The 22,845-nt window shown below is 43.0% G+C and overlaps 1 protein-coding gene across 3 annotated transcripts in view; it reads left to right on the plus strand.

The window, feature by feature from the left end:
- ATRN (attractin) overlaps positions 1–22,845 on the plus strand; it is a 427,246-nt gene that overhangs the window by 226,627 nt on the left and 177,774 nt on the right. For all 3 annotated transcript variants that reach the window (XM_032765826.2, XM_032765825.2, XM_032765827.2), the window contains exon 26: positions 12,456–12,534. In XM_032765826.2, coding sequence (XP_032621717.1) covers positions 12,456–12,534 — 79 coding nt within the window. The remainder of the gene's footprint in view (positions 1–12,455; positions 12,535–22,845) is intronic.

Genomic DNA, 22,845 nt, shown 5'->3' on the forward strand with positions numbered 1-22,845 from the left:
ACCCTCAAGATGGACCTGACTGAGGGGTCCTGTTTCCTGTCCTACAAGCTTTGTTTTAGACTTGATCCTGTCGTCTAATAAACCTTCTGTTTTGTTGCTGGCTGAGTTGGGGTGCAGGACCTCCTGGTGCCCGGCCGTGCCTGGGCACACTCGCTGTGGGAAAGCACACAGTGTGGAAGGCATGCTGAATGCTCTGACGGTCAGACCAGAAAGGGTATAAGCGTCTTGCTGTGAGACGTCTGCTCAGAGAGAGAGAGCTCCCCAGAGTTCCTGACTGCTTTCGTATGGAGTAGTTCCAAGCATCCCACATCCTCTTGCACACCATGCACTCCCACGAAGTCCAAACAGGCACTGACACTCTGTCTTTCTGGCCTTGTCGCTTTTCCAGGCAATTAGAGGCCACCTGATCTCTTTGTCTCAACATTCGTTGGCACCTTGCAGGAGAGCGACTCAGAGCCATCAGTTGCCGCGAGACAGAGTTTCGGCCATTCTCTGTCCAGATGGCACATATGGCACTCTAGGGCTCTCAACAATCACACACCCCTTATCCACCATCTAATCCTTGAGAAATGCATAGGGGAAACTGAGGCACCCACCACAGTAGTCAAGAAAACATAAGATTTCCCTTACTTTGTAACACTGTATACTTTAAAGGGTGTAAAATAACAACTCAATTGTGCTAACACAATGATACTCCAACGACTCACCAAATTTAAATTGCACGTTTTCCCCTCAAGTGAGGGCTCTGGGATGGGGGCTGGGATGAGAGGTTCACACTGCAGCAGGGTGCTTCAGGATTGCGGTGTGCGGGGGCGCAGGCTCTGGGTGGGCAGGGCTGGGGATAAGGAACTGCTGGACTGCAGACAGGCTGCCCCAGGGCTAGCCAGAGAGGACTCCCGCCTCCTTATGGCAGAAGGAGCTCCAGGGAAGGGACCGCCCCGCCCCCCTCCTCCCCCCCCTCCCCCCCCCACTCGCGGCACACTCACTCTGCAACATGGTCACTGCACATGCTCCTAGGGACTTTCTTAGGTCCAGAAAGCCCACTCGCCTCCCCTAGGATGGGTACCGGGGCAGGGGGTTGCCATCATGTGTGACCTCCCCACCCCTGCTGCTGCCACTGGGTGCCGCAGGGGGCGGGGGAGAGAGCTCCCAAGCAGCTGTGCCCCTCCTTCCCCCTCCTCTCTCCCTCTTCCCCTCCCCCAGTGCTCCAAGAGGCTGCCTGCCACTGATCTCTCTAGCCTTAGGCAAAAGCAGCACAAAGGAGAGAGACACTGGCTGTTTTCTTTGAGGCAGGGAAGCTCCAAGGTGGGGGCAGGGGAGAAACCCAGCTCCAAATATCGGTGGAGCACAGCCCCCAGCCTTGAATATTCCTGGTGCTTGAGCACCTCAAGCCCAGCCCCTGCAGGTGAGTTCCTTCCCCCACCCCTTCCCAGAGACCCCAGCGGCCAATCCCCTCCCTCAGACTGTGCTGCATTTGGCTCTCTCTAGGACCCAGCAGCCCTGCTCTTACATTCTCCACTGCTTCCCCTCTTTCCGGGCTCCCGGCAGAGTGGTGCCCTACGGACTGCCTATTCTGCCTATGGCTAAGGACGGCCCTGTTCCCAGTGACAACAGCAGGAGTGTGCCTTCGAATTCTGGGCCACATGGCGGCATGTATGTATGTGGTCCGCCATGCCAGATGCTGAATGAGTCCTCTCAGGTCCAGGATGGCTTACGGTTCTGTCCCCAGTATTGTCTTCCCTTCAATGGTGGTCTTACCCAAGCACTATACTGTAAGGGGTTTCCTTTCGGGATACCAGCTCGTCTGTAGACCTGGTAACCGATGCGTCGGACTGGGTTGGGGATCCCACACAATACACATGTAAACTCAAGGGACATGGTCGATCCCGGATCTGCCCTCCACATAAATGTCAAAGAGCTCAGAGCAGTGAGGTTGGCATGCGTGGCCTTTCACACACACCTTTGCGGCAAGGTGGTCAGAGTCCTCACGGACAACACCGCCACCATCTACTATATCAACAGGCAAGGTGGGACTCGCTCCCTGGCCCTCTGCCGGGAAGCTCTGAGCCTATGGGAGTTCTGTATAGCCCACGATATCTCCCTGAGGGCCGTACGCCTCCTGGGCGTCCGCAATATGCAGGCAGATCACCTCAGAAGGATTTTTTCCCCTCAGTACAAGTGGTCACTCCACTCGGAGGTCACTCACTGGCTCTTCCGAGAGTGGGGAGTTCCTCGGGTTGACCTCTTTACAACCTGCCAGAACCAGCGTTGCTCTCGGTTCTGCTCCAGAGGTGGGGTAGGAAGGGGTGTAATCTCCAATGTGTTCCTCGTGCAGTGGGTGGGTGGGCTCCTTTATGCTTTCCTGCCATTTCCACTCATCAACAAGGTCTGCAGAGGATAAAAGCAGACGAGGTGAGTGTCATCCTCATAGCCCCGGCGAGGGCCCACCAGCACTGGTACAGGACCCTCCTTTGCCTCTTGGCGGTGCCCCTGAGGATGCTGCCTCTGCGCCCAGACCTCCTCTCCCAGGATGGGGGCCGCCTCCTCCATCCCAATCTAGCCGCCCTCCACATGACAGCATGGTTGCTCTGTGGCTAGACGAGGAGGAGGGCAGGTGTTCGGAGCAGATAAGGTGAGTCCTCCTGGAAAGCAGGAAGCTGTCCACGCGCTGGATGTACATGGCGAAGTGGTCCAGGTTCTCCAAGTGGGCGAATGAGCAGGGAGTTTTCCCCTCCTCTGCACCCTTCCAGCTCATTCTGGACTACCTCCTGTCCCTTAGGGCCCAAGGACTGGCACCAACCTTGGTCAGGGTACACCTGGTAGCCATATCGGCCTTCCACCCGCTGGTGCAAGGGCACTCGGTCTTCTCCCACTCTGACCTCCCATTTTCCTGAAGGGCCTCGACCATTCATTTCCAAACGCTAGATCCCCCGTGCCACAATGGGACCTAAACCTGGTTTTGTCCCAACTCACTGGGCCTCTCTTTGAGCCCTGGGCCACATGTTCCTGGTCTAACCTCTTGTGGAAGGTGACCTTCCTTGTAGCAATCACATCTGCCCGGCGGGTCTCAGAACTTAGGGCCTTGACCTCGGAGCCCCCCTATACGGTCTTCCACAGGGATGAAGTCCAGCTTCACCCACACCCCGTGTTCCTCCTGAAGGTAGTCTTCGCCTTCCATATAGAACGGAGCATCTTTTTCCCCTGCTCTGTCCTAAGCCCCATTCCTCCAACAAGGAACACCACCTCTACACGCTCTATGTGCGTAGGGCACTGGCCTTTTATCTGGAATGGACTAAGCCATTCAGGAAATCCTCGCAACTTTTTGTCGCCTCAGCCAAGAGAGTGAAGGGAGAACCTATCTCCACCCAGCGTCTTTCCCGCTGGATCACCTCATGCATACACACGTGCTATGATCTGGCAGAGGTTCCCCTGCCACCGATCATTAGGGCACACTCTACGAGGGCTCAGGCCTTATCAGTTGCCTACATAGCCCATGTCCGTATCCAAGACATTTGTAGGGCAGCCACTTGGGCCTCAGTTCACACATTTATTTCGCATTACGTGATCATCGCCAAGTCTAGGGACGACGCTGGATTCGACAAGGCAGTACTCCTTCCTGGTCTATTGTGAACTCCTACCCACCTCCAACAGATATTGGTTGGAATCACCTACTGTGGAATACACATGAGCAATCACTCGAAGAAGAAAGTACAGTTGCTTGTTCCATAACTGGCATTTTTTGAGATGTGTTGCTCATGTCTTTTCCACATCCTGCCCTCCTTCACCGCTGTCAGAGTTGTCCGGCAAGAAGGAACCGAGGGTGGGGGGAGCAAGTGGTTCCCCTTATAACATGATATACAGGCGCCACTCCAGGGGTTGCCGCGGTGCTCTCCCAGTACGGGTACTGCTAAGGGTAAAACTTCCGGCACCGGTGCACGTGGCAAGCATGCACACTTACTGTGGAATAGACATGAGCAACGCATCTCGAAGAATGCAGTTACAGAACAGGTAACTCCTTGCAGGCTATCTCCAAATCTTTCTATTCTTGCTGCACAATATTTCTAAAATAACAGCCTTTCCTCTCCATCCACACAGCTGAAACTCTTTCCCAACCTCTGCTCGCATCATGTTTCAACTACTTTAACATCCTCTTTTCTGGTTTGACAAATGCAATGTTTACCCCATAGCTACCCATTCAGAATCCTGCTGCAAAGTTAAACTTTCCTGGCTCATCACTGACCACATCACATCCCTCTTTACATCCCTCCATTGGTACGCATTCTCCATCACATCAAACACAAACTATTTATCTTCCCATGGAAGGCCCACCGCAGCGTCTCTACCCTACCTATCATTTCTCATACACTGTTGAGATTCCTATCTCTGATCAGCCCACAATGCAAGCCTCCATCACCCCCTTCCCCTTGTTTGAAAATTTAACAAGTGTCTTCATGCTTTCTCCTATGTTGTCCCTCATGCGTGGAAATTATTTCTTGTAAGGTTCTGCAAAATACCTTACTATCCTCCTTGAAATATCTCCTTAAAACTCTTCCTTTGCAGTGAAGCCGTGTGATGTTATTGATATAAACTGGGACCATATAGAACATGGGTTGCAACCAAGGTTCTGTAGTGGCACCAAATCCTATGTAAGGGGGTCATATAAGGTGTCTAAGACCAGGTTACGGGTTACTGGTTATGATTATGCTGTCTGTATGTCTGTATCATTTCTGTAGTTGAAGTTATGAATATTGGCTGTGTATTGTCTGTATTTCAAACTTGTTCTGTGTTACTGGAAAAAGTCTCAGACAAGCTGGTGTCAGCTCTGCTTAGCCTGCTTGATGGCCCATTAAGGACCATCAACTACACAATTGACCCATCGAGAGAAGGCGGATACGCCCTGTGACTCACTGGAGTGAGCAGAAACTGGCCCATGTGACTGCAAACTCCATTTTGCTGTAACTTTCCACAGTAGGAACAAAGGAGTGTTCTTACACCTGGAAAAGTCTATATAAGGCGAAGGCCTCATCTCCATTTTGTCTTCAATCCTGCTTCTTACCTCTGGAGGGACTTTGCTACAATCTGAAGCTCTAAACAAAGGACTGATGACCCATCCCAGCGGGGGATGTTCTCCAGAGACTGGATTTAAACCTGCAGTTTACTTCATCACTGCTACAAGCCTGAACCAAGGACTTTGCCATTACTGTATGTAATTGATTCCATTTAACCAATTCTAGCTCTCATCTCTATCTTTTTCCTTTTATGAATAAACCTTTAGATTTTAGATTCTAAAGGATTGGCAACAGCGTGATTTGTGGGTAAGATCTGAGGTGTATATTGACCTGGGTCTGGGGCTTGGTCCTTTGGGATCGAGAGAACCTTTTTCTTTTACTGGGGTGTTGGTTTTCATAACCATTCATCCCCAGGACGTGTGGGACTGGTGGTGATACTGGGAGACTGGAGTGTCTAAGGAAATTGCTTGTGTGACTTGCGGTTAGCCAGAGGGGTGACACCGAAGTCTTTTGTCTGGCTGGTTTGGTTTGCCTTAGAGGTGGAAAAACCCCAGCCTTGGGCTGTGACTGCCCTGTTTGAGCAATTGGTCCTGATTTGGCACTCTCAGCTGGGTCCCACCAAAACCACATCGTCACAAGCCGATAAAGAAAAAATATGTAGTGGGTGAGCTGAGACCAGCACCTATCTACAATGTGTAGGAAAATTGCTGCCTGGGTGCTATCATAAGCTGGAGGTTTCATCCTGCCAATACTAAAACATCCTTGGAATTTTTAAACATAATTGATGACAGTTTCCAAATTCAAAAAGTGTTACAGCCAACACCAGGGAATTCTATTTGTATTAGAATTTATCCTAACAGATAAAGAGGAGCTGATCACAGAACTAAAAATTAATGGCAATTTAGGTTAAGTGATCATGACTTGACCACATTTATAGTGTGTAAGCAGAATAAAGTCCAGAGTAGTAATGCATGTATATACACTTGGGGCTTTAATGGGGCCAGTTCCACCAAACTGGAAACCAGTTATGAGCCAAATCAACTAGTAGGAAGAATTCAATCAGAAAAACATCAGTGATAATTGGGACTCATTTAAGAACACCTTACAGGTTGCCCTAGAAGCCACAATTGACAGAGAAGGGTGTGCTGGATAAAAAACCAACCTGATTTAGAAGGCAAGTGAAGGCAACTGTAGGAGCAGTGGGCAAGTTCCAGAAGACTGGAAGAAAGCTAATATGCCAATCTTTTTTTAAAGAGGCAAATAGGATAACCTAGATTATTACAGGCCTGTCAGCGTGACATTGATCCTGAGCAAGATAATGAAACAGCTGATATGGGTCTCAATAAAGAGCTAAAGGAGGGTAATTTATGCAAATGAACATGGATTTATAGTAAATAGATCATGTCTAACTTGATACCTTTTTTAAAGAGATTACAAGTTTGATTGATAAAGGTAATAGTGCTGATGTAATATGCTTAGACTTCTCTAAGGCATTTGATTTGGCCCTACATGACATTTTGATTTAAAAAACTAAACAATATGCAATTGAATATGGTACATTTTAAATGAGTTAAAAACTGGCTAACTGATAGGTCTCAATGTAATTGTAAATGGGGAATCATCATCAAATGGGCACTTTTCTAGTAAGTGATCGGTTCTTGATGCTATATTATTTAACATATTTATCGATGACCTGGAAGAAAATATAAAATCATCACTGATAAAGTTTGTAGATGAGACAAATGCTGATTTGTGAGGGGCCATAAACAGTGAAGAGGATAGGTCACTGAGTGATCACTGAGCAGGGCCGGCTTTAAGAAGTGCAGGGTCTGATTTGAATACCCGGCGGCGGGTCCTTCACTCGCTCTGGGTCTTCCGCGGCACTGAAGGACTTTCTGCCGAAATGCTGCCGTAGACCTGGAGCAAGTGAAGGACCTGCCGCCAAAGACCCGGACCACCACCGGGTGAGTAAAAATTAAAAAGGTGCCTAAGTTAGGCACTCTTCTTTAGGGCGCAGGGCCCTCTGAGGCATGGCTGCAGGGCCCTCTTAGGCATGGGTGCTCTTTCATAGTAGTCATTACAAATGCCAGAATCCCACCGAATTCAACTGATTATCTTCATTTCTTCCAATTGGATAGAGCTGCTGTGCACTAACAGATGTTGTGTCCATTCTGGAAGTGGCAGCATTTCATGTTTTCACAGATTCCAAGCCTAGAAAGAACCATGTGATTTTTCTAGTCTTAACTCCTGTATTACACAAGCCAGAGAAGTTCCCCAAAATAATTCCTAGAGCAGATCTTCGAGTTAAACATTCAGTCTTGATTTTGAAATTGCCAATGACGGATGTAGCAAGATCAATACATGCATAAACTAGGAGAAATTTGAGATGGAAAGACACTAAATGAAAGTAAGAAATTTATAATAATATTTTATAAATATTTAGCTAGGACTGATATTTTTCCTGGAGACATTTCCCATCCTCATATAAGGGAAGGATACTAGTCTACTCTTTGGTATCATGGGTAGTAGAGCAGCAGCTCTGGGAATAGAACATTCTGCTCAGGCTGTGAATGAAGTGGCAGGCTTTTCATGGCTGCTTCTCCTGTGTGCTGCCACTCCTATAAATCTGTTTCAGTCATTAAATATAAATAAGGTTGGTACCTTTCCTAGATATTGCAGGATCATTCTCATTTTACTAGGGGGGCTTTGTAAGTAGGTTTAACTACCATTGTCAGAGTTCAAATGGCCAGTGTGTTTTCTGAGTGAGGCCAAAGAAGATGAAACAATTTCCTACCAAAAAGGTATTTTTGATTCAGTCATCTTGCTGAGAATGATAAAATTCAAGAGTATACCAGACTGTAATACTCTTATTATGGCAACTGTTCAAGATGAAGTGGGTGATGGTTTATTAAACCCTTATGGTGTCTCCCACAATAAGGAAGTTCATTAATCTGTAAATTAGGTCCTTCCCTCCTTTGCTAATAGCATCAGGTAGCAGTTCAGCAAACCAGCTATGCAGTATCAATGCACGCTTTACTAAAGAAGCTTTTTAACCAGTCTGTTTAGTCTAGCATCATTATACAGTCAACCACTCAGGCTTTATGTATTGGCTCTATCTTGTTTGGATTTTAATGCATGGAACAGCTAAAATGTGACCTATAACTCTCCACACATTAAAAGTTACTTTCAGATAGCACTTAAATAGTTTCCACTTCATCAGAATAATTTGAAATGTTTTTATAGTAATCATCTCGGTGCTTTCAGAAATTGCAAATTGACTTTCACACACTAAGGCATATTAGAGCCAAAGCTGCAGTATATTTTGAGATTTAAAACTGCCATTTTTACTAGCCATTCTAATGTTGATAAATATTGTAGGGTAGTTCAGTCATTTGGGCCTTAATGTGCCAGCTGGATTTTCGCCTCTCGTTGTCAGGATTCCTCTTACAATGTCTTCCTCTCCAGTGTTAGGTAAAAATGAAAACTTACTGGTTATAAGAGCGGAAGGAAATTGTCAGAAAAGAAGTCAGAGAGAAGGTTGGAGAGGCAGATGAGGTTTTGGTCAGAATTTTTTTAAGGATACATTTATGGATTATAAGAAGTTAATAAATTATAGACACTTAAATGGTTATTCAAACTGAGTCTAGCAGTCAATAAGTTACTTATAACCTTCTATGTGCTAAACATACAGTCTAGCCTTATTTTTTCAATAGCGTTCAAAATGCACTGTGGCTTTTACTGCAGAGTGAGTATCACTCCTGCGCAGCTCTTTAAGAGATGTAGGTAGGTGGAGAAAAGATGGAAAGAGGTGCTGTTCAGGGTGGCAGGAGCTGCGGAGAGACCTAAACCAGCAGTGGCCAGATTGTGTTGTAGGACAGAAGAGGTTGGTGCTAGATGAATAGAGATAGAAGGGAGTGGAGTCGACAGAGCTAAGGCCAGAAGGAGGCTGGAGTAAGTCCCACAGGGAGAGTTAATTAGTTTTTTGTTTGAAATAAGGGCCTTTTGAAATTGTTGAATGGTCTTAGTTCACCATGAGAGTGGAATACAGGATATCATTGCCACGTGTGTGAAAGCAAGCCAGCAGCATTGTGTTGAAGTGTGGAGCAGTGACTCTCTGGCGCATACACGACTGCCACATGTTAGTAACTCTGGAGAATACTGTCCATTAGTTCAATGTTTGTGGTGTTGCTTGTGAAACAGTGGAAGAATGTGGGGATGTTGGCAGAAAGCAGACCTCTCCGAATCACAGTATAATGCTGTTACCTATTTCAGACTATTTTACTCTGAGTAAACCCAAGAGATTTTGCTTTCAGTTTGGTCCTGAAGCTTTGCCATTAGATGACATCCTTTAGTGTACCAAGTAAACACTGCATTTTACTCCTCTAGGCATGCTGCTGAAACATGCAGTGCAGTGGGGGTGGGAGGGGAATATGTGTGTTCCTTGTTGGCTTTATATCTTTCACATGTATTTGCTGCCTCCTTGTGACAGTACAAAAAGCTTATCAGCGTTGTTCCTCTGCAAAATATAGTGTAGCATTTAAAATGTTTTAGAAAAATCAGATAACTAATCCTAATTTTAAATTTTTATTTATACTTTTCTCAAAGGGCTTGGTTATGATATTGGCCTATTGGGCTGTATTAGTAGGAACATTGCCAACAGATCGAGGGAAGTGATTATTCCCCTCTATTCAGTATTACAACTGTAATACTGTGTCCAGTTTTGGTCTCCCGGCTACAGAATGGATGAGGACAAATTGGACAGAGTCCAGCAGAGGGCATCAAAAATGATTAGGGGGCTGGGGCATGTGAATTATAGGGAGAGACTGAGGGAACTGGGGTTATTTAGTCTGCAGAAGAGAAGTGAGGGGGGATTTGATAGCAACCTTCAACTACCTGAAGGGGGGTTCCAAAGAGGTTGGAGTTCGGCTATTCTCAGTGGTGGCAGATGACAGAACAAGGAGCAATGGTCTCAAGTTGCAGTGGGGGAGGTCTAGGTTGGATATTAGGAAACATTAGTTCACTAGGAGGGTGGTGAAGCACTGGAATGGGTTACCTAATGGGGAGGTGGTGGGATCTCCATCCTTAGAGGTTTTTAAGGGCAGGCTTGCTAAAGCCTCAGCTTGGATGATTTAGTTGGTGTTGGTCCTGCTTTGAGCAGGGGGTTGGACTAGATGACCTCCTGAGGCATCTTCCAACCCTAATATTCTATGATATCAGCAATGAAAACAAAAGGGGAACTGTTACATAGAAAAGGGCAAAATTGAAAACCGGCATGTATAGTTCTTAAAAAATGCTTCATGTCTTCTAGAGATTGTTGTTGTATGACAGTGATCATCCAGTTAATTCATAATTGGGCTTTTTTGTGTTTTTCCAACTGGACAAATGAGCTTTTAAATATGAGTTCCATTAATAATGTTTAACAGATGTGAGCAATTAAAGGAATGGCAGAATCTCCTAGACCCAATCTACATTCTTGAGTCTCTTGTTAGCTTCCCCAGTTATGCTCTGCATTACACAGCGTAGACAATCCTTTGCTATGTACCTCATTTTCAAGAGAAATTTTCTGAAAAGATCAGTTAGGACCTCAAAGAAAATCCATCTAAGGGGACTGGCCCAGTCCTAACAGTCAAGATCTGCTGAACTGTCTAAAATTCTAGCTCTGTTTTCCTTGGGAGTTGAGCAATATCGAGAGTCATGGCAAAATCAGTAAATCTATGACAGTAGCTGTTTTCCATAAGCCAGGTGCCATCCATTTGGTTTCAACTGAAAGTTGAAACCAGAACTTTAGCCCGATGGCCTAGCAGGCAGCTACACTTAGGATATAGATGTTGCTTTGACCTAGACACAGGCTTGAGAGGCATCATGCAGACCTTTGGATATTATTTACTTAGTGTCTGTATTAGGTGTTGTGGACAGGAAGGATAAAAGATATTTGACTCCAAGGACTGTAGTCTAAACATCCAGCGTACAACTGCAGGATTGGGGATAGAATATAAAACAAGCGGCATGATAAAGTGAAGATTCAGCATGTTGTCTCAGTTCCACCATTTTTGGTTGGGTGCTCCTCTGTTTATTTTTCTCTGCGAGGAGTCCTAGTGTGGATAGGCCTCTGTGATAAAGCGGAGGCTGTTCCCTGCAGAGAGCCTTCAGGGTTCTTTGGGAATGGGAAACTTGTTAAGGAGGAAAAACCTTGCCTACCCATTCAATAGGTATTGTGGCATTCATGCTGAGGAAGCTAATGGCAGCCTCAGGACAACCTCTGGAGCTCAAAAAGGTTGCTATTCCATCGTTTACTTGTGCCCGTTCAAGTGTGAGGTATGCAAAAATTCATCTAGTCAAAATCTAACCTTGTTCATGGGAGAAATGCCATTTACAGGTAATGCAGATTCTGTTCTTACACTTCACTAAATACATCAGTAGATTATTTTTTGAAAGAAAGGGAAAACGGAAGATATAAAATCATAAATCTACAGTTATATGTGTGTGCATTTCTTTGTCCTGATGGCAAGAAATTAATCTAGATGTCTTCCTGGTTTGAGAGTGGGGCATGCTGTATCTGTACTTGGAAATACACGCGCGTGCACACACACACACTCTCACTCTCTCTCTCTCAAGCATAGAACCAATAGGGTGCTATAAAAGAAACTTCAAAAGTACTGTGTCTGAATTTTTCTTATATAACTGTAGAAAAGTGACTTTCATATGATTTTGCAGTGGACCAAAATAAAATCAGAATTGAATACCTCAGATTAAATGTGAGGAAGTATTTTCGGAAATCTGGCTATGTTGGGAAACAGATGTCATCTGAGATGAAAAACGCAAAACAAACGTTTGTTGTTGCAAGCTCTAACAGTTAATGTAGATTTCCATCTTTCTCTGTTTCTCCTTGTTGGGTTTCAATATAGGCTAATGAAAGTAAGGTCTGATGATGTATGTAACACTGGCATACATGCTTTTTGTTTGAAAAATAATTCCAATAATCATAGTTTAATTTGCTAAAATATTTCTTGTGAAACTTGAAAAACTATATTAATTTTGTCTGACGTATATATTGAATACGAAATTATTCCTTTTTTTTTCATTTAAAATAAATAGTGCTAAAGATTGCTGTGTAGCACTGTCCTTATGATTCACTTTTTGCCGCCTTATTGTCTTAAACTGTAATAGAATTTCTGGATTCCAGTCACAGCTCTGTCATTTGATTTGCTGTGTGACCTGGGGCAAGTCACTTTAACAACCTTTTTTCATCTCCTGTTTATCTTTCCGTAAAGTGGACATGGTACCTAATGAGACTTAATGTTTGTAAAGCACTTTGATGAAAAAAGCTATAGCAGTGCAGAGGACTAGCTCATCAAAGGACTAATCTAGCCTTTATTTTGTTACAGCTTTCAAATGCTGATATATTCTGAATGGGGGCAGTAAGTATTTGTGTTTTCTCCTCTACAGTTGTTTCCTGTCTTTGCTCCTGGTGGCTGCCGTGGTTTGGAAGATTAAACAAAGTTGCTGGGCATCCCGACGAAGAGAGGCAGGTCAAACGACAGTACTGAATATTCTCTAATGTGCCACTTTTGTGTATCTCTTACATGTACTTAGTCATACACATCCAGTATTTACCTTCAGTTAAGCATATAGACTTCTGTTTGCAGAGGTATATAATAAAATACATTGATTAGCATTTTGATGGAAAGCTATCCTATGTTGCTATCCTGGTTCTGCAGTTTAAGTCATGCACTAAGTGTGGCAGGGGAACATCTTGTGTTCCAGAAACTCAGACTCCAGAGTTTGTAAGCATAAGAACAGTGTATAGTAGGAATGGGTTTTTTCAGTCAGTCTTGAAATTTGAAAATCAGAAACTTGCTATTATAGCTCGTCTCCTTTGCTGGAATGTTAAACTACAGTTAGCTCCTGCCTCTAACTGCCTCTGTAGCAGAATGGCTCTAACTCTCACTTTAAAGTTATAGGGCCACATCAGTGGTTTGTGGGAAAATATTGTAATTCTAAGGGGGGCGGGAGGAGCAGAATAGCTGAGAGTTAAGGGTACACTTTTGAAAAAGGCACCCAGGCTACCATAACATTGCTCTTTCTCCCACTTTATGGAGATCCCAGCCAGGCTCCCATCTGCTCTTTCTTTCATGCAGAATATGAAAGGTATATCACAGCACATTGGAAATGCACTTTTCATACGCTTATGTCTCTGATAAACGTGTGATGACTTTTCACCATACTAACTTTTGCTGTTTTCAGTAAAGTGCTCTAATTTTTCCATCTGGGTTGCACATGTAAACATGCTACCTTTGTCTACTAAAACTTGGCTAATTGGCTGCCGTGTAGAATCATCAGCCCCAGTCCTGTGACCTACTCCTTCAGTCAGGTCTCTTTACTTCTAATTTTTAAAAGTGCCAATATATAGGTATTTCCTCTCAACCTTATGTTATTCGAAAAGTATAATACTAGGAAAACAAACCATAGCTATGACAATGTGGGATGCTACATGCCATATCATGTCTTATTGCTTATATCAGGGATCGGCAACCTTTCAGAAGTAGTGTGCCAAATCTTCATTTATTCACTCTAATTTAAGTTTTCATGTGCCAGTAATACATTTTAACATTTTTAGACGGTCTCTTTCTGTAAGTCTATAATATATAACTAAACTATTGTTGTATGTAAGGAAAATGAAGCTTCTTAAACATTTTTAAAGCCATATTTAAAATTAAATTGAAATGCAGAGCCCCCCTGGACTGGTGGCCAGGACCCAGGCAGTGTGAGTGTCACTGAAAATCAGCTCACTTGCCACTTTCGGCACCCGTGCCATAGGTTGCCTACCCTTGGCTTATATGATGGAGTGCTGGTATAATCGGAAAGGATGCATCTCCACATAAAATACAGGACTTGGAGCAAGTTAGTCTGGGTTGCATTCTAAACTACTGTATAAACTTCCTATGTGGCCATTTGCAGCCTCTCTGTGCTTCTGTTTCCTTGTCTTTTAAATAAGAATAGTCATACTTATCTTTTGCAGGGGAGTTATGGCTAACTTCGTAAATATCTATAAAGCACGTTTGAACTCAAATGGGAGGTGCTATAGGAGTGCAAAGTATAATTTTGTTTGGGTGAAGCTGTGAGCTAAATGTGTGATAGGGAAAAAAGAGGGTAGTATGGTGTTAAGGAATGAGCACAGAATTGTTAGAGGTTCTGAGTTCTAATCTTGTCTCTGCTCTTTGGCTTTGGTCAGTCATTTAATTTATCTGCTCAAGTTTCCAGCTGCAATGTGGGGATAATGTTTAATTACCTCACGGGTGTTCTGAGGATTAATTTTTACAGTGCTTTGAAGATTTAAAGTGCTGGATAAGTGTTTATTTTCCTGCATATCTTCAAGGATCCACATTTATTTTTATTTCACAGTAAAGTATGTAAATGAAGTTGCATTACTAGATTTGAGAATGCCCATTCTGATTATTTGATACAACAGCCTGCTTCATGATGATTTTTTTCCACCTTCCTCTTCTGTCAGACATAAGATGCTGTTTGTTACTAGATATTTAACATTAATGATAACGTTACTTAATATTTTCAAACAAATTAACACTCTACATAATATAATTTAAATCATTGAAACTTTACCTGCTCTCCGAAGGTAGCTAAACTTAGCACTGATCATCCTTTTTTTTCCCCCTTCACCCTTCAACTTGGCAAGAAAGAAAGCTAGAGTTCAATGGAAAATTTCCTGTTGTCTTCTTGAATAAAATGTTAATCAGGGTTTATAGTGAATGTAGGGTGAGAAATATGCCATGTTCCACCTGGAACTGAGACATTTAATGAGAGCCTAAATGGAAAATGACCCTAGTGTGAAGTTATCCTTTGGGGATGGGGACATTGTTAAGTCACAGATGGAAGTGAAGGGGTATCTTAGTATTATACTCTGTTTACAAATGTGATTACGGTTGATGGACAGCTTGTCAGCATTTTTTTTTTCTGAAAGGTCCTCTCTTCTCTCTCTATTTGAACTAGTAGAGCATCTAACCCCTGAGGATCCAAGAGTACATTATCAATATTAAGAGTATAGAAATGATAACTTGACTATATTATGGTTTTACTGAATACAGGGAAGTGAAACAGTCGAAGTGTGATTTTTATTGTATACAGTATATATAATTGTATTATGTACAGTACACTAGGAGAAAAATGCAGGGCACTGTAGTTCTTTGAAACAAATTGGGAATTAAATTCCTTATTATTGTGACCAGCAACAGCAGTTTAGCCAGCACTCTGGTCACTGCAACTCTAATTACTTCAGAGCAGGCCTAATTACTTTAGAGCTGTGTCTAATTGATGGGCTGAGTGAATGAAGAGGCTTGTTAGGCCTTTAGAAAGATGATACAAAAGGCAGAGGAAGGAAGGAGAGGAGAAAGCAGGAAAAGTTTGGGGGAGAGAGATTGCTCTTCCCTGCTTTCTTCAGGTGCTTTGGGCTCCCTAGGACTGTAGGCTTTAGGCTATATAGTGTACAAGGTGGTGGAAACAAGTATTTTAAACAAACTGCATGAGATGTTTTACCAGAAAAACTGTCCCTGAGCTATTTGCAGACTTAAGCAGAGACGGCAGTGAGCCGGCCCTGCTAAACCCAAGGGGGAAGGGATAGCTCAGTGGTTTGAGCATTGGCCTGCTAAACCCAAGGTTGTGAGTTCAATCCTTGAGGGGGCCATTTGGGGAACTGGTGTAGAAATCTGGGGATTGGTCCTGCTTTGAACAGGGAGTTGGACTAGGTGACCTCCTGAGGTCCATTCCAATCCTAATATTCTATGATAATTATATACAGACTTGTTCCATTAAATCAGAATTCATTATAAATGGCTTCATTATAAAACATTATCAGTCTCAGTCCTTGTTGTGGCCTATATGTCTGTGCTATTGACTTTTCCTTTTTTTAAACAAATAGTTGTAAAACTTAGGGAAACTCATTTAAACCCAGCCTGTGGTACAACTGTCAAGCCTCCCTTGTGAAGTCACTTATCAGATGTTACGTAGTAAGAGGCAGTTGTCTGCAGACTGAAATTAGAACTTAGACAGCATTCCACCCTGTGATTCTGTTTCCTTCATTGTGTAAAGTTTTTTTTTAAGTTTTAGACTTTGGGATAGCACCCCAAGAACCATTTTTTATTGGTTCCCAAGAAACAGTCATATTGGGGCTACCTTTAAAAATGAACCATTAAAATAAAGAAGTAATTAATATCAATTCAGTATCTCTAGATCTTTGAATGTACAGTTTCTAAGGGGTTTTCACTCAGAACAGCTGTAGCATAGTCCGACATCTGGTTTCAAATGTTTCTATTTTGTCTCTAGACATGGCAGTTGTTCTGGTGTCTTGGGAGAAGAGCCAGTTCTATGAAAACATTACCCAATCGTTGAGTCACAGAGCATGAATACTTTGAGGTGGTGTCATAAACAGATAGCTAAGGGTTAATGTTTCTTTCACCTGTAAAAGGTTAACAAAGGGAACCAAACACCTGACCAGAGGACCAATCAGGAAACCGGATTTTTAAAAGCTCAGGGGAGGAATGTTTGGGTCTGAGTCTTTTGTCTGTCTCTCGCTATGAGAGGATCTTTCTATCTTCAAGCTTCTAATCTCAGTTCCAAGTTGTAGTACAAAGGGTAGGAAGACAATAGGTTTTATATTGTTTTTTTTTTATATTACATGTGTTTAGTTTGCTGGGATGTTTAAATTGTATTTTTTGGATAAGCTGTTTATTCATATTTTCTTTTTAAGCAATGACCCTGTATATTGTTATCTTGATACAGAGAGCATTTTTATGTCTTTCTTTCTTTTTATATAAAGCTTCTTTTTAAAACCTGTTGGATTTCTTTTCTAAGTGAGGCTCTAGGGGATCGAAATCCCTGTGCCAGGATTACGGTCTCTCTCAGGAAAACTGGGAGGGGGAAAAGAAGGAGGGGGAAGGTAAATTGCCTTTCTGTTTGTATCAAGGAGTTTAGAGTATACAGTATCCGGATAACCCGACTGGGGGAAGCCGTGGAGAGAAGCGAAGATAAGACAAGGGGAAGGGGTTTATTCCCTTTGTGGTAAGACTCAGGGCATCTGAGTCTTGGGGTCCCCCCAGGGAAGGTTTTGGGGAGACCAGAGTGAGCCAAACACTGGAAATTTTTGGCTGGTGGCAGCGCTATCAGATCCAAGCTGGTAATTAAGCTCGGAGGTTTCATGCAAGCACCCACATTTTGGACTCTAAGGTTCAGAATTAGGAATTATGCTTATGACAGGTGGTAGGACCAGACACTGGCCACTACTATAAACACACCTCCCACCTCCCCATAGCCACTGCAGAGTACCATGATTCTCTAATATGCATCAGACGAAGTGGGAAAGAAGGAATCTGGAGCAATGGTGTCTTGAAACTGTCAGATTCAGTTAGAATTTTAACAGAAATATACTGTGCTACTGCCATAGTAGAGAAAAGACCTTTCTCTTGCGCAGCCCCATGCTCAGGGTGTCGCTAAACCTTCAATTCCCAGAAGTTGGGGCTGGATGATGAGGATGGATCATTCAAAATTTCCGTTTTGTTCATCCCCTCTGAAGCGTCTGGCACACTGTCAGAAGACAAGATGCTGAGCTAGATGGACCATGTTGGTCTGACCCAGTATTACCATTATTATGTTCTGATTCCATTGCAGCAGCTAAATTCCATCTTGCAGCATTTTTCCAAATAGCAAATCACTTTCAGTCCTAGCTGCCTCACAGCTGAATGACTACTTGCAGAGGATTACTTTCATACAGTCTTTAACACCACCACTGAATTCAAGACAGAAAACACACTACAGTATTTGGCACATCACTGGGGCAGGACACTCTAAAATGCACTGAAAGTTAAGTAACCATCTATGATTCAGTTCCATGCCTATTGTATCCAGTGAAATGTGGCCATGAGTATCTAGAGTAGGACTTCTGACAGATTGTCAATACCATTTTTGTAAAGGAAAACCTGCCATAGTTTGGCCAATTCAAGAAACCATCTTTGGCCCCATCAGCCCTTGCAGTCTATGGTCTAATGTAAAATCTCCCGTTTTTAGGGAAGATAATCCTAGCTGCTTCCTAATACAACCAGTATTTTAGTCTTTTTACCGTTGGAGTTCTGGCCAGGCCATGGGACAGACAGTGGATGGCCACCTCCTGCCCCTGGATAAGGGAAGGACATCCATATTCGTCCTCTGGGACCTGTCTGCAATATTTCATTCTGAGACCATGGCATGTTACTGTCTTCTCTGAGATGCAGCACTTGTTGGCAGGTGAGTTCTGAAATGGGCCCAGTCTTTATTTTCTGGATGCTTACAGAAACTGGACAGCTACTTCTCTGTCTCCGGAGCGCTCACCTGTGGAGTCAAACAAGGATGATTTTTCCCCATTCTTTTTAATATGCACATGAATATGTTGTATGAAATTCTAAGATGCTCTGGTCTCATTACAAGCATGATGCAGATGATACCCGGCTGTATATCATTTTTACTTCCAATGCAAAAATCGCCCAGACCCAACTAATATCGCTGCCTGGTCAAGGTACACATTTGGATGAAAAGCATATAGCAGAAGCTGAACCGTACTTTGAAGACATAGCAATTACCTCAAACAAATCAGGTGCTGCATGCTGAAAACTTGATTATTTAAGAGAAAATAAATTACTTGAAACATTTGTAGAGAAGTAATGCCATAATACCTAACCTCCAGGCAGCTAGGAGGGACAGCGCAGATTTATAGCAAAAACATTTACTGCAGGTTGTAACCAAATACTTTTGCATCACCTTCTTTTGAGAGAGCACTGTAATGTAAACTCAGAATCTGTTCCAAGATATTCTGAGACATTTGAAGATATAGGAAAAAACTAGAAAGAATTAAAAATATACAAGGACAGTCTGTCACTAATCCTACACTGACTTGCCTCAGCTTCATGAAGCCAAGAGGTGTCTTTGGGGTATGAAAACGGTGTGGAGAATTTTTTTTCCTAGCAAAATAAAGAAGTTTTAAGCATTTGTCAACAACACAGTTCTGGCATGATATGAAATGTGTTTTGAAGTGAAAACAGGGACTCTGCATGCAGGTGCATATCTGTTGTGTTCTATAGGGCTAGAAAAGAAAAGATAAGTATACACTTTACAACACTCTGTTTTCTCTCCAGTGAGCAACATAACTAAATATTTTTGACACTTTAAAGAGGGAAATGGAAACAGGCTGCTTTTAGGAGGCTTATAATGTCATGAAACATGGTAGATTATTAGGTATGTGAAATCACTTGTCCTTTTATCACATGCCTTTTAGAAAGTGACATGTTAAGATGTATCAAGGTGGTGATAGAGAATAATGCACAAAATATGATAGTGGCATTATAAGTTAATACATCCATGTGTAACTGCTGTCTTAAATTCCAGGCCTCAGATTCCATTCCTTATCTTCTTCAATCTGAATTCTGCACTCTCCCAACCCCCACTTCCCCAGCACACACACACTCTCCCTACTGTGAAACAGCTCTCACCAGGGTCTCCAGTGACCTAATTTGCTGCTAAATTTCAGGGCCAGTACTTCATCCACATTCTTTTTGACCCCTGCGGGTGTCCATGACACAACCAAACAATGCTGTTATTGAAATTGTCATCCTTGGGCTTTCGTGATTCCATCCTCTCCTGGTTCTCCCTCCAGTCTTTTAAATCACTTCTTCAAGAGCCATGTACAGTGCAGAGTCCTCTTCTCCTGTTCCTCTCTTGATGCAGTCCCTCAGGGCTTTATCTTGGCCCCTTCCTCTTCTCCATCTGTTCCCATCTCTGGGTGATCTTATCCACAAACACGATCTTGACAACTAGCCATGACTTGTACATCTACCTCTGTACTCTGGACCTGCCTTCCTCCATCCTCTTTGCCATATCTCCTCATGAATGTCCAGCCATCAAGTGAGCTTGATTGTGGCCAAAACCTCATTATTTCGATCACTAACAATGGGTACAATTTTTTCCAAGTTACTTAGGTGCTTCTGGAAATTTTAACCAATGCCATCAACTCTCCCTGAACCTGCTTTGATACAGAAATAAAACCTCTTCGGACCGCACACTCCTAGTTGTCACCTACTACCCCACACTGGAAACCATAAGGCATATCATTAAATTACAACCCGTGCTTGAAGGGGACCCAATCAGGAAAGATTTCTTTCAGAACATCCTCTTCTGCCCTTCAGACAACCTCCCAAACTCTCCAAGCTCATCATCAGAAGCGAGATCCCCACAGACCAGAACACACCAACTCAAAGCAGCACCAGACCCTGTCAGAACAAACAAAAACCCTGTACCTGTGGGTGACCACTTTTCGCAAAGCAATCACTCTGTATCTGACCTATCAGTCCTCATCCTTAAAGGAAACTTGCACAACACATTCAAAAGATGATCTTGGGAGCTTAAATTCTTATCTTTGCTAGACACTAAAAATCATGGACTGAATAAACACACTGGATTTATGACTTATTACAACAGTCTGTAACCCACTAGCAACCCCTCTCAGCTGCTTCCCTTCCATCCTCTCTATGACTGGAGGAGTGTTAATGGGCCACTTCACCTTGAACGGTCCTTTTGAAATGTATTAATTACTTATACCAATGAGTCTGTTCCATCTTGTATTTAGCTGTGATGCCCTGAGCAAATTTCCTACAACTGAAGACGAGCTCTGTGTAAGCTCGAAATCTTGTCTGTCTCACCAGCAGAAGTTGTTTCAGTAAAAGATATTCTCTCTCCTTCCTTTTCTCTCTAATAGCCTGGGACCGACGCAGTTACAACAATACTGCATACATCAGTTATCCCTATTGCTCAGGTCCATAATCTTGGCTGCATCTTTGACTCAGCCCCCACCTTTTGACGCATTCACCAGACCATGTCTAATTCTTGCCACTTCTTCCTGCCCAGTATTTCCAAGACCTGACCATTTCTCTCTGCCTACACTGCCAAAACTTGTCTAAGCCCTGATCATCTCGAGCTTGACTGACACCATTTTCCTCCTCCTTCTCTGACCTTGATGCTTCCTCCTTTCCATTCAATATGTGGCTGCTAAAGTCATCTTCATTGCTCTTACTACATCAGGGGTCAGCAACTTTTCAGAAGCAGTGTGCCGAGTCTTCATTTATTCACACTAATTTAAGGTTTCACGTGCCAGTAATACATTTTAACATTTGTAGAAGGTCTCTTTCTATGTCTATAATATATAACTAAACTATTGTTGTATGTAAAGGAAATAAAGTTTTTAAAATGTTTAAGAAGCTTCATTTAAAATTAAATTTAAAATGCAGAGTACCACGGACTGGTGGCCAGGACCTGGGCAGTGTGAGTGCCACTGAAAATCCGCTCGTGTGCCACCTTTGGCACATGTGCCATAGGTTGCCTACCCCTGTACTACATGTGAAGTCCCTCTACTGGCTTCTCCTCTCTCACCGCAATGAATAGAAACCCCTTGTCTTTACTTTCAAAGTTCTCCATGATTGACTCCTCACCATACCTATCAGACCTGTCATCTTTTCAGAAGGCCAGCTTCTGCCTTTTGAACTTATTTGAACAAAATATGTTTTAATTGTGTCAAATGCAAGGTCATGCATCCAGGAAAATGGAATGTAGGTCACATAAGATGTGGGAGTTTATCCTGGAAGTCATTGGCTCTGAAAGGGATGGGGATCATGGTGAATAACCAACTACGCAAGCATTCCCCACGCAGGGAGGTGGCTAAGTACAAATGAGGTCCTTGGATATATAAGCAGAGGACTATAGAGTAAAAGTAGGGAGGTGAGATTACCACTGCATACAGCATTAGTGAGACTGTCACTGAAGCATTGTGTGCACTTGGAGTGCCCACACTTTAAAAAGGATGTTAATAAATTGGCAAGGATTCAGGAAAGTGCTACAAGAATGACTTATCTGGAAAACCTAGTGGCAGTCAAAAAAGTGAATAGAATGTTGGGAATCATTAGGAAAAGGATAAATAGTAAGACAGAAAATATTTTGCCTCTGTATAAATCCATGGTACGCCCACATCTTTGAATACTTCATGCAGATGTGGTCTCCCCACCTCAAAAAAGATACCCTCTTCTCTACCTTTTCTAATTCCAATGTAACAAAAATAATTAGGGGTATGGAATAACTTCTATATAAGGAGAGATTAATAAGACTGGGACTTCTCAGCTTGGAAAAGAGAAGACTAAGTGGAAATATGATAGAGGTCTATAAAATCATGACTGATGTGCAGAAAGTAAATAAGGAAGTGTTATTAACTGTTTCTCATAACACAAGAATAGGATCACCAAATAAAATGAATAGGCAGCAGGTTTAAAACAAACAAAAGAAAGTATTTCTTCACACAATGCACAATTGACGTGTGGAACTCTTTGCGAGAGGATGTTGTAAGGCCAAGACTATAACTGGGTTCACAAAAAGACCTTGATAAGTTCATGGAGAATGGATCCATCAATGGCTATCAGCCAGGATGGACAGGGATGGCGTCCCTAGCCTCAGTTTGTCAGAAGCTGGGAATGGGTGACAGGATAGATCACTTGATGATTACCTGTTCTGCTCATTCTCTTTGAAACACCTGGCATTGACCACTGTCGGAAGACAGGATACTAAGCTAGATGGACCTTTGGTCTGACCCAGTATGGCCATTCTTATGTAAAATTTGCCTGACCAAGTACCTACCTGGAAAGAAGATCTGATACTATAGCACTCTTCAGTCCAGCTAGATAAATTCAGGCTAGAAATAAAGTGCACATTTTTAGCAATGAGATAATTAAACATTGGAACAATTTATCTGGGGTCAGGA

This window comes from Chelonoidis abingdonii, chromosome 5, assembly GCF_003597395.2.
Source record: "Chelonoidis abingdonii isolate Lonesome George chromosome 5, CheloAbing_2.0, whole genome shotgun sequence".
NCBI classification, from domain to species: Eukaryota; Metazoa; Chordata; order Testudines; family Testudinidae; genus Chelonoidis; species Chelonoidis abingdonii.